This window comes from Phyllobates terribilis, unplaced genomic scaffold (genome assembly GCF_046119375.1).
Source record: "Phyllobates terribilis strain yellow unplaced genomic scaffold, ASM4611937v1 Scaffold_1__5_contigs__length_1240528914, whole genome shotgun sequence".
Classification (NCBI taxonomy): domain Eukaryota; kingdom Metazoa; phylum Chordata; class Amphibia; order Anura; family Dendrobatidae; genus Phyllobates; species Phyllobates terribilis.
The window spans coordinates 860,447,049-860,460,245 of NW_027362761.1; the positions used below are offsets into that span (position 1 = coordinate 860,447,049).

The 13,197-nt window shown below is 44.1% G+C and overlaps 1 protein-coding gene across 2 annotated transcripts in view; it reads right to left on the reverse strand.

Annotated features, from left to right (window-relative positions):
- Positions 1–13,197, reverse strand: part of EMCN (endomucin) — a 237,336-nt gene that overhangs the window by 186,512 nt on the left and 37,627 nt on the right. For both annotated transcript variants that reach the window (XM_073655386.1, XM_073655378.1), the window contains exon 3: positions 3,425–3,493. In XM_073655386.1, coding sequence (XP_073511487.1) covers positions 3,425–3,493 — 69 coding nt within the window. The remainder of the gene's footprint in view (positions 1–3,424; positions 3,494–13,197) is intronic.

Sequence of the window (13,197 nt, forward strand, 5' to 3'; positions counted from 1 at the left end):
ATAACACACAATTAAACCCAAGTGTCAGGTTTTTTTTTTTTTGATTGTTTTTCCTAAATGTGCACGACGGGTGATAATGTCAAGCAAGATGTGTGAAAGACTAAGTGCAACACAAAGGGGGAAAGGGAGCCCAGACTCTAGGGACAGGGGGGAGTGGAGACCTCCTAGACTGATCTGATATCACCCAGTCTCCACTAATGTCCCTATATTGGTTCCTCACCAATTGCCGCACGCGAACCTAAACCCTGTATTTCCTTAGCGCATGGCCCTGGATAGGGAAAGGGGGATGAGCACTAGTCGATCCCCACTAACGACTAAAGACAACAAGGGAGACAAACACGGGGGAAAGTAGCTTAGCTTTAGCCGACTTCAGAGAGATAACTCCAAGCGTCCTCCTAGCACCACAGAGGAAAATAGCAGTTTGAAAGCTCCAAACATTCACAAGAAGACATGTGAGTATCACCAGCACCTTCCTGCTGCAAAGTGAAACTATTTAAACACCCTGGCCAGTGTGTCAATTAGCAGGAAGAAGGTAGCCACTGGATCCCAGAGTGAAACAACTAAGAAGGTGTCTTTAATGCCAAAGAAGAGATCTTCTGCAACCAACTGCAGGTAGTGTTACATCTGATACACCCGTGACACTACCTCCTTAGTCAATATTGAGGGATTTTTCAGACCCTCATGATCCTGATAGGCTGTCAATGTGTTATTGCTACTGTGTGAATCCAAACACCCCATTGATCAGCAGAACATGGCCTCTTCATTGCTGTTCGTCACTCATCCCTGTCTATGTCTGTGCAGCAGTATCCGGCACTGCACTGTGCCACATTATATAGTTGTTTCCCAGATACTGTTCATCTGTTTTACAGTAAAACAACTATAAGAAGCAATAATTGTCTAATGAATTATACCTACGCTGAAACCTACAAATTAGATTTTATCTCATGGGCATCAATGTAAGTCTGAGGCATTTATGTATAATATGGGAAGGATACCCTTTAGCATCGTGTGTTGGCTAATGATTAGAAGATACACTGTGCTTGGTGGTCCTGCTTACAATAGATTAGTTGTTTTAACAGCTCTGCACACAGCCAAGAACAGTTAATCTTAAGGAACGAGTCTTTGTCTTGTACATGTACACCCATGCTATTGTTCCATTCACTCGTCTGCTGCCGTCTTCTTTTACTGAAGCCATATTCCATATACAGGATTCCACTTGACTCTTTGGTTACCATGGTGATGTGTAAGCACTGTTGTTGTTCCGCTGCTCCGATCAAAGTATTTCGATCTAGACAGTTGTGACTCCCATTGTTGGAAATGAATACACTTTGTCCAGCACAATATATATGAACAGTGTTCTTTTTTATAATTCTTGTTTTCTTTATAATTGGAACATACCAGGAAAAGGGAAAATACTCCAAACTGAGAATTTGATACATATAATATTGCTGAAAATATCACATTTTTCTTTTTATTGGGGAAGGCAGGTTTATGCAGAATATTTTTTCAGGCGCTTTAAATAAATTCATAAAATAAACTTGTAATATGTAATATATGGGAAAAGATCCAGGTAAGTAATGTCTGTGATTATGGACCATCCAAAGAGTACTGTGTGGATGGACATAAGTCCTTTGGCACAGTCCAGAGATATCTATGTCTGGAAATCTCAGCAGTGCAAACGAGTCTGTGCCATTCCATGAATTTATTTGTAATCTATATTTTTTTCATTTTTCATTTTTCTGTCCCAAGCAATCTGAAGGGGGCTTCGTCAGAGAAAATACCTTTTCAGGAAGTACAGGGATTAAACTGCAGAGGACTGGGGTCAAGTCATTTTCTCTGATGAAGACCCCTTCTCACTGTTTGGAACATTTGGATGAATGTTTTTCCGGAGAAGAAAAAGTGAGCGCTATTATGAGTCCTGTGTCATGCCAGCAGTAAAGCATCCTGAGACCATTCATGTGTGGAGTCGCTTTTCTTACAAGGGAGTGGGCTCAGTCATGGTTTTGCCTAAGAACACTGCTACGACTAAAGAATGGTATTTAATCATCCTCCAAGAGAAACATCTCTTAACAATCCAGAAGCAATTTGGTGATGGACAATTATTTTTCCATCATGTGTCACAAGGCAAAAGTGAAATTGAGTAGCTCAGTGAGCAAAATATTGACATTTTGGGTCCTTGGCCAGGAAACTTCTCAGATTTCAATCCTATAGAGTACCTTTGGTCAATCATCATAAACTGGGTGGACAAACTGTGATAAACTCCAAGCATTGATTAGACAAGAATGAGTTGCCATTAGTCAGGATTTGGCCCAGAAGCTGATATCCATCATGCCAGGAAGAATTGCAAAAAATCTTGAGTCTTTACATAAACGTATTCGTCAATAATAAACTATATTGTCAATAAAACTGTAAAAACGTATAAAATGCTTATAATTATATTTGAATAACCATAGAAACATCTGACTAAGATCTAAAAACACTGAAGGGCCAAACTTTGTGAAATCCAAAGTTTGAGCCAAACTCAAAACTTTTGCCCACAACTGTACATTTCAGCATTCATTTATTATTTTCTCCATCATTACATTTCTCCTTCTATACAATCAAAATTCAACAAATGGGAAAAGCTTGGCATTTCTGAGGTTCTTTGTGGATTTTCACTCAGGTTGGGTACACACCAATCAGATGTGTCTTGCAAGTCCAACAGTAAAAAAGCGTTAGGAAAGTACACAGATGGAGCATATGTTAACTTGATATTTAATGTGGTTACGGGTTACTAGTGTTGCACGAGCGTGCTCGGTTAACCCTTTCACCGAGCACGCTCGGGTGTTGCCCGAGTATTTTCGTCTTGCTCGGCATCTGTGCTCGAGCTGCCATGGCTGCATGTGTCGTATCTGTAAGACAGCTGTGACACATGCAGGGATTGCCTGTTTGTTAGGTTCTCATCAGAGCCAGTGAATGAGCGCACTATCACTGTGCATATTGGATGCTGACAAGATCCTACTGAACATCCGTTGAAATTAATAACTGATGCATGCTCAGTATAGCAGGGACTAGCACAGCCCTTAAAATGGACCTCACTCATGACGCTTAGTTTCAGGGTGGTGGCATAGGCTGCGGTGGTCACCTCAGCCTATGCCCCTTTGTGATGACTCATTTGAGTATCCCAGCATGCACTGAGATTTTCAAACAAGGCATCATTACACAGAAAGGCATAAACAAAAAAATAAAGCTGTTAGAGTAGTTAGGGAACTATAGTAACTTTTTAATTAAAGTATATTAGAAAAGAGATTCGATTTTGACATTAAATAGACAAAAATTTAGAATTAAAATGCATTTTAGTTTCTAACCACCCCAATTCAATGCAATAAAAAGAGCTACAGAATTATGTCAGCTAATACCACATCAATAAAAACTGCCTGCTTACCTGTTTTTGTAGCAATATTTGTTGGTATTGTACTAGGAACACTGGCAGTTGGAGCTAAGGAATTGTGACCTGTAACATAAGAATAATTAAATAATAAAACAGTGATAGTCAATTGTAACGAATGTTTAATTAAATGTAATCAATGATAAGCCTTTTTACCTATAATCTAAGTAATTATTGCCGAAAATTCAGTTCTATTCATAACTTGAGAAAATAGACTGGTTTTATAATTTTATGCTTCTGCATCAATACAGCACAATTAGTATTATGGCACAATACCTGAATACCTGGATTAAAAGTGGTGAGACTTGCTTGTTTATCATATATATCAGGAACCCCTACCTCTTTCTTTTCTTAAAGCATCGCTATACCCCAACTCTAAATTTGACTAAGAAAAGACAGAATCACTAAACAAAGTGGTTCCTATCCAAACCTCTGGTTCAACATTAGATACAGTACTAGCTGGCTGGTTTCTAGCCCGATATAAATCCGTTATATCAAATAGAAACTGGTGGCAGCTCTCCCAGGCTGACCAGGTTCTGCTTCACTGGAGCTAGTGAAAGAGCCTCTTAGCCTGTCAGGGGTGTGAGCGAGTGTGATGCCACGTTAGTGATTGAATGGGCCTCCTCTTCTCACTCCCTGGTGCCTTCTTGTATCCGTGTGGACAGGGGGGATCTGTGCAGAACGGTACCAATCTGACCTTATGCGTCCTCGAGGGGGGTGGAACATCAAGTAGGTGCAGAGGGCAGGTCCGTACCACGTGCTCCATCTGACATAATTGTGATGTCAGGCGGGTGGCGGGGTATGGATCCATCACAAGTGGTGGCAACAGTGAGATTCTGCGTAGTCTCCCTGTTGCCATTTCATCCCACCCCAGTACACCTTTGAAGACAGAGAGCCTAATTTAAAAAAATAATTTTATATTATTAAGGAGCTGGTCTCCTATACTGGTATAGCATATGTTGACTGTAAGGCCTGCCCAAAAATTAGAAAAACCCCAATACACCTTTGAAGAAACATAGATGGCCTGATTTAAAAAAAAAAATTCCAATTATTAAGGAGCGGGTCTCCTATACTGTTATAGCATATGCACTGACTGTAAGGCCTGCCCAAAATTTAAAAAAAAAACAATACACCTTTCAAGAGACATAGAGGGCCTGGTTTAAAAAAAATAATTTCCCATTATTAAGGAGCGCGTCTCCTATACTGGTAATGCCCATGCAGCGACTGTAAGGCCTGCCCAAAACTTAGAAAAACGCCAAAAGATCTTTGAAGACACATAGAGGGCCTGATTTTAAAAAAAAAAAAAGTCCCATTATTAACCCCTTTACCCCCTAGGGTGGTTTGCACGTTAATGACTGGACCAATTTTTACAAATCTGATCACTGTCGCTCTATGAGGTAATACCTCTGGAACACTTCAACGAATCCCGCTGATTCTGAGATTGTTTTTTCGTGACATATTGTACTTCATGATAGTGATAAAATTTCTTCGATATCACTTGTTTTTATTTGTGAAAAAATCGGAAATTTGGCGAAAATTTCGGAATTTTCAAAATTTGAATTTTTATGCCCTTAAATCAGAGAGATATATATCACACAAAATAGTTATAAATAAATAACATTTCCCACATGTCTACTTTACATCAGCACAATTTTGGAACCAAAATTTTTATTAGGGAGCTATAAGGGTTAAAAGTAGACCAGCGATTTCTCATTTTTACAACAAAATTTGCAAAACCATTTTTTTAGGGACCACATCACATTTGAAGTGACTTTGAGGGGTCTTTATGACAGATAATACCCAAATGTGACACCATTCTAAAAACTGCACCCCTGAAGGTGCTCAAAACCACATTCAAGAAGTTTACTAACTCTTAGGCTGAGTTCACACGATGCGTTTTTAATGCGTTTCCGCGGCGTTTTTGCAGCTGCGTAAACGCCGCAGAAACGCATTAAAAACGCATGGTAGAAGGGCAGCAATGTTCCCCAATTGAAATCCGCATGTGCTGTGCCCACGATGCGGATTTTTCCGCAGCGTAAACGCTGCGCTCAAAAATCCGCAGCATGTCAATTAATTTTGCGTGAACGCGCAAATTCCACAAGACTGCATTTGTACTTGCGCTATTGGCGCGTTCTAATGTGCGGATGGTACCCGAGTGTGGAGAAGATGAGACTCTCCTCCACACCCAGGTACCATTTAAAAAGCTGTAAAACAAGAATAAAATAAAAAATAAAGATATATTCACCTTCTGACGGCCCCCGGTCTCCTTCCCTCTGCTCGCGTGCAAGACTGAAGGACCTTCGGTGACGTCACAGTCATGTGACCGCAGGCCCTTCAGCGCAGTGTCTCGCGATATCCCGGCAGCCGGGAACAAGCCAGGAACGAACGCGGCAGCACACGCCGGGGCCATCAGAGGGTAAGTATAGCTTTATTTTTTTATTTTTAAACATTCTTATACGGTCACACTATATAAATCCATGCCGGTTGCATGGATTTATATAGTGTGACCTAGTTGTCAAGCACTTTCCAAGTGATGCTAAAATCGCCTGGAAAGCGCTTGTCAATCCGCATGTATTCCGCAGGAAAAACGCATGTACAATCTGCATGCGTTTTTTCTGCCAGGGAGATGCAGAAATGATGCAGAAATTTTCTGCTTCATTTCTGCATCGTGTGCACATACCTTTAATGTGCTTCACAGGAATTTTTGGAATGGGGAAGAAAAAAATGAACATTTAACTATATTCACCAAAATGTTACTTTAGACCCCAATTTTTTTATTTTTGCAGGGGTAGCAGGAAAAAATGGACCACAAAATTTGTTGTGCAAATTCTCCTGAGCACGAAGATACCCCATACATGGGAAAAAGACACTGTTTGGGCGCACAGCAGGGCTCAGAAGGAAAGGAGCGCCATTTGACTTTTTGAATGTAAAATTTGCTTGAATAATTAGCGGACGCCATGTTGCGTTTAGAGAGCCCCTGATGTGCCTAAACTGTGGAAACCCCCCCAAGTGACACCATTTTGGAAACTAAACCTCTCAGGCTACTTATCTAGATGTGTGGTGAGCACCCTTAACCCCCAGGTGCTTCACAGCATTTTATAACATGAAGCCGTGAAAATCAAAAATCTAACTTTTTCAACAAAAATAATCTTTTAGCCCCAAATTTTTTACTTTCACAAGGGTAAGAGGAGAATATGGAACCTAAAAATTGTTGTTCAATTTTTCCTGAGTACGCCAATACCCCGTATGTGGGGAAAATACACTGTTTTGGCGCACATCAGGGTTCAGAAGGGAAAGAGCACAGTGTGACTTTTTGGATGAAAAATTGGCTGGAATCAAGAGCGGACGCCATGTCGCATTTCGGGAGCCCCTGATGTGCCTAAATAGTGGAAACCCCCCACAATTGACTCCATTTTGGAAACTTGACCCCTCAAAGATTTTATCAAAGGGTATGATGTACATTTTGAACACAGAGGAACAACAGAATTTGATAACATTAGGTCATCATATTGAATAAGTTGTCATTAGTCTTGAGCGCAAGTGCTCTTTACTTGAGTTTGCATCGGGTACTCGGGTATGCACCATGTATCACGGGTGCTCGAGTGACATGCTCGAGTCCCTGCCCCACATGTTTCACGGTTGTTAGACACCCAAAAAAAAAACATGTGGAGATTGCTCGTGCATGGCAGGCGATTCCAGCAACATTTTGACCGCGAAGCATATGGGGCAGAGACTCGAGCATGTCACTCGAACACACACGATACTTAAGTAGCGAGCACTTGTGCTCAACACTGGTCGCCATATTGTCATCATTTTTTTTTTCTTTACTTTTGGAAAAATCCCAACCCTAACCCCAACCCTAATACAACCTCAACCCTAGCCCAACCCAAACCCTAGCCCAACCCTAACCCTACATGACAAAATCCAGAAGCAGCCACAGACACCGCGGGATGCCGGCAGGAGAGGTGAGTATAGCGATCACCTCCCCCCTTGCCATCGCAATACTGAGATAGACTTCGATCGCAGCATTGCGGGGGTTAATGTACAGGGAGCGGTGCGGGACCGCTCCCTGCACATAGCACCGGGTGTCAGCTGTGACAATCAGCTGACACCCGGCGGCGATGGCCCCGCACTGCTTGTGTGCGGGCGTGATCGCCGCACGCGTAATGGTACGTAGCTGGTCCCAGGGCGCAGCTACTTACTATTACAGACCTGGTCAGAAAGGGGTTAAGGAGCGGATCTTCTATACTGTATTAGCATATGCAGTGAATGTAAGGCATGCCCAAAATTTTGAAAAACCCCAATACACTTTTAAAGAGACATAGAGGGCTTGATTTAAAAAATTTCCTATTATTAAGAAGTTGATCTCCTATACTGTTATAGCATATGCAGTAACTGTAAGGGCTACCAAAAATTAGGACGCACTCCAATACCCCTTTTAAGAGACATAGAGAAGGGCCTTAGTAAAAAAAATGTTCCCATTATAAAGGAGCGTGTCTCCTATACTATTATTGCGTATGCAATGACTGCAAGGTCTGCCAAAAATTAGGACACACTCCAATACCCCTTTGAAGAGACATAGAGGAGGGCCTAAGTAAAAAAAAATGTTCCCATTATAAAGGAGTGGGCCTCCTATACTGGTAATGCCCATGCAGTGACTGCAAGGGCTGGCCAAAAAATTAGGATGCACTCAAATACCCCTTTGAAGAGATGTAGAGGAGGTCCTCATTAAAAAGATTGTTACCATTGTTAAGGAATGGGTCTCCTATACTGGTAATGCCCATGCAGTAACTGCAGGGGCTGGTCAAAAGTTGGATGCACTCCAATACCCCTTTGAAGAGACAGAGAGGAGGTCCTCATTAAAAAAAATTTTACCATTGTTAAGGAATGGGTCTCCTATACTGGTAATGTGCATGCACTAAGTGCATTGGCTGAAAAGCATCTAGCCCTGGGGAGTATACATGAACAGAACATACTGTATAACATACAGAATGCTAAAGGTAGGCCTCTAAAATAATTTCCTATGGGCATCATAAACACCCTTACAAAAAAATGATGTGGGTGTTGCATAACCATCACCCTGATGATATGGTGGTGGAGGATGAGGAGAAGGAGGACAACAGAAAATAGAAAAAATCAGAAAGCGTATACCCATGTCTGGGTGTGAAGAGGTGCATGGGAATAGACCCTCCAAAAATAGCCACTGGATTTGACTTTATTTTCCGCTGCTATCATCATGGTGGTGTTGAGAAGTCTGGCCCAATACAACCCTTGTTCATTTTGATAAGAGTCAGCCTGTCAGCATTTTCAGTTGACAGGTGGATGCGCCTATCAGTTATAATGCCTCCGACGGCACTAAAAACCCGCTCTGACAAAAAGATAGTGGCAGGGTAAACCAGGACCTCCAAGGCATAGAGAGACAATTCTTGCCACGTGTCCAGCTTGGATACCCAATAATTATAAGGCAGAGAGGAATCACGGAGGACATTGGTACGGTCGGCAAGGTACTCCTTCAGCATCTTCCAAAACTTTTCCCTCCTTGTCGGAGTATCCCACACATCAGGGCCTGGGCGCCGGGAGGGTCTGAGAAAACTGTCCTACAACTCTGCTGCATCGTATTTGTGTCTCCTTGATTGTCTAAGGAACTGTGACCTCTGCTGCCAGTGTTTTCAGATGGGCATTTTTTTAATAATTCAGCAACAAGGGCCTTCTGGTACTGCAACATTTTATTAGACCCCTCCACTGCAGGAAGAAGAGATAGAAAGTTCTCCTTGTAGCGTGGGTCTAGAAGTGTGACCAACCAGTAATTACTGTTGGCCAAAATGCGTACAACACGGGAGTCATGGGAAAAGCAGTGGAACATAAAGTCAGCCATGTGCACCAGACAGCCAATAGCCAACACATCCCTGTCCTCACCAAGAGGATGACTGTCCATGCTCTCCTCCTCATCCTCCTCCTCATTCTCTTTTTCCTTACGCCATCCACACTGAAGAGACAGTATGAATGTGGTGTGGGTAGTACCGTCTGTAGCGCAGGAAATCAGTACCTGCTCCTCCTCATCCTCCTCCTCCTCATTAGCACCCAATCCGCGTTGGCATGAGATGAGGCTGGGTTGTGTGGCATCACCCTGTATGGTTTCTGGCTCCATATCATTGTGCTCCACCTGGAATGCCTCCTCTTTAATTGTGAGCAGCTAGCGTTTCAGAAGAAAGAGAAGCGGGATGGTGATGCTAATTATGGTGTCATCGCCGCTCACCATCTTGGTGGAGTCCTCAAGTTCGATGGCCGTGTTGAAGCTGGTACTCAACAACTGCCCTCTGATGCTCACAAATCCTTCCCAACATCTGCAAGGTTGAGTTCCAATGCATGGTGACATTGCACACCAGTCAGAGAGCTGGAAGCTGCAAATGCTGCTGAAGCACGGTGAGGGCGGGGGAAGCTGTAGGTAACTTTCGAAAATGGGCACACATGTGGCATACTTTGACAAGCAGCTCAGGCAGATCTGGGTAGGTTTTGAGAAACCGCTGAACGACTAGGTTGAGCACATGGGCCAGGCATGGTACATGTGTGAGGTTGCTTCAGAGCCGCCACCAAGTTCCAGCCATTGTCACACACAACCATGCCTGGCTGTAGGTTCAGCGGGGACAGCCAGCTGTCAACAACTCTTCAGAGGTGTGCGGTTTGTCCCCTAAGCATATTAGCTTCAGCAGTGCCTATTGCCTCTTGGCCAAGGCAGTGCTGCAGTGCTTCCAGCTTGCGACTGATGTAGTCATTTTGTAGATGGAGGCTGAGGAGAAGGAGGTGCAGGAGCTGTAGAATGTGGGGGCAACCCTGATTGACCCATGGCCTGCAATCCTAGGCGTCGGGAGGATGTGTTCCATCCCAAGGTCCGACTGGGTCCTGGCTTCCACTATATTAACCCAGTGTGACGTCAGCGAGATGTACAGTCCCTGGCCACAAGAACTTGTCTACATGTCCGTGGTTAGGTAGACCTTCCCAGTAACTGCGTTGTTGAGGGCACGGCTAATGTTCTGGGACATGTGCTTGTGTAATGCAGGGACGGCACACCGGGAGAAATAGTGGTGACTGAGTATAGAGGGATGGCTGCCGCCATCAGGTTGCGGAAAGATTCCATCTCCATGAGCCTAAAAGGCAACATTTCAAGCGCAAGCATTCGAGAAATGTGTGTTTAGTAGTGTTGCCTGTGGGGCACTGGCCAGCGTATTTGGGCTTGCGTTCCAAGGACTGGGGTAGAGACATCTGCGCTGGGAGAAGGACGTGAACGGTGACGGTGATGGTTGCAAGTGTGCAACGACAGGTGCAGGGCGGGAGGCATCTTCGCCTGCTCCATGGACAGGGGATTGGCATGCATGCACAACAGTGGAAGAGGCAGTGGTGTCACCTGCAGACACTGTTTCTGGACCCAGGCGTATGGCCCACCTAGTTGGGTGCTTTGCTGTCATGTGCCAAGCTGGTAATTTTGCTGCCCCTGCTGATGCTGGCCTGGGAGATGTTGCAAATAGCCTTTTTGGGGTTATCTGGACAGTCATTAAAAAAGAACCAGACTCGGGAAAGACCTAACCGTTGTGCTGGCATCTTCCGTCATGTTGGTGTTCCGGGGAACTGTTGTCCGCCTTGTTTCTGTGGCCACCACACTGCTTGTTCCTGCCTGTTGTGGTGCTACGCCTCCCTCCCCCTCTGTGCTGCTGTCCTCGTTCTGCATGTCACCTTGCCAGGTTGGGTCAGTGACTTCATCGTCCACCACCTCGTCTTCTATGTACACATCCTGGGCCTCCTCCTGACTTGGTGGCAATTGTGTCTCATCATCACCATCCACCTCTTGAGACAGTTTCCCTCTGTCGCCTTTGAGTGACTGTGGCTGCTCAATTATTTGGGCATCGCTACATGCGATATCCTCTTGCCCCGCTTGAAGCTGGCCGGTCGAGTGGCCCGAATCTATAAATGGAAAAGTGAACAAGTGTGGGATCAGTGTGGGATCAGTTGTCTCTGGGCAATCGGCATGGTGGGAGGAAGGAGGATCAGAGTGAGGAATATGTGGTCCAGACTCACGGCTACTGAGACTTGACCGTGTTGAACACAGGGTGGTGCTAGCAAAGTGACTGGAAGCATTATCTGCTATCCAACCAACAACCTTTTTACACTGCTCTGGCTTCAAGAGTGGTGTTCCATGGCCCCCTAGCAAGTGGGACAGGAAGCTAGGTCGACATGATGTGGGTGCTTGTTGTGCTCCCTCAGCAGGCACAGTTTCAACTTGCCCACGGCTTCGGCCTCTGCGTGCACCATCACCATCACATCTAGTTCGCCGGCCCTTGCCACGCGCCTTTACCATTTTAAATGGAGTGTAATATTTGGCCTGCTCCACAAAATGTCTGTATTATTGCCACAGTAATATGCGATCACGGGTGACGACCACAGTTTTAGGCTGTGGCCTTGTAGTATATAGTATTGGTCAGCGACCAAGTGTGATTATATTCAATAAAACACAGATGGCTGACTTTAAATGGAGTATATTTGGAACACTACACAAAATGTCAGTATTATTACCGCAGTAATATGCGATCACGTTTGACGACCACGGTTTTAGGCTGTGGCCTTGTAGTATAGTATTGGTCAGCGACCAAGTGTGAATAAGTTCAACAAAACACAGATGGCTGACTTTAAATGGAGTATATTTGGCATGCTGCACAAAATGTCTGTATTATTACCGCAGTAATATGCGATCACGTGTGACGACCATGGTTTTAGGCTGTGGCCTTGTAGTATATAGTATTGGTCAGCAGCCAAGTGTGATTAGATTAAATAAAACACACATGTCTGACTTTAAATGGAGTACATTTGGCACGCCCCACAAAATGTCTGTATTATTACCGCAGTAATATGTGATCACGTGTGACGACCACGGTTTTAGGCTGTGGCCTGGCAGTATAGTATTGGTCAACAACAGTAATATGGGATCTCGTGTGATGATGGAAAAGTTTCTCTGCTTACACAATACCGCAATGTGAATAAAATAAAAAAAATCTGCCTATAGTCTGCCTGTATTTTTGTATTCTACAAGCAAATGAAGCAGAAAAATGGAATACTGTATTGCTTTTTAAGCAAATAATCAGGATTAAGAGCAAAGAACAATAACCCTGATATGTAGGGCTATGGATATCTGTAACAGCAGCAGCAGACAGAACGTGCAATGGACCCTATTGTGCTGTATACACTGTCCACAAACCCTGCCTAACTCCTGATATCACCAGTAATATATGCAGCTGGATTAGTCCTCAGAAGGACTGTTAGTTTAGATGTATATATAGCTGTGGAATACCTCACTAAAACAACCACCAATTCTGTCCCTCACTCAGCAGCACCTCTCCCTACTCTGCCTGTTTCCGGGGTACACTGTGACGAGCATAGGGTCACCTGGTCTTATATAGATCTGATGACGCTATGCGGCCAGCCAATCACTGTAATGCCACAACCAACATAGCTACAGCATTACAGTGAGTGAGAGGCAATCCCTGCATGTTAATTGGCTCTCTAAAGAGTGCCAAACATGCGGGCAGGGGACCCGAGCTCTCACCGGAGCATTCCGGAAATACTCGAGGAGCGCCGAGCAGTGAGATGCTCAGGCGAGTATCGAGCAGTGGTGAGCACGCTCACTCATCACTAGCTCAAAGCACATAGGCAATCAGGGCACTTGACACCCTCTTTGGTATTTACAAGCTGTTTAGAGTACCACTGTTTGAAAGCTGGTGTTC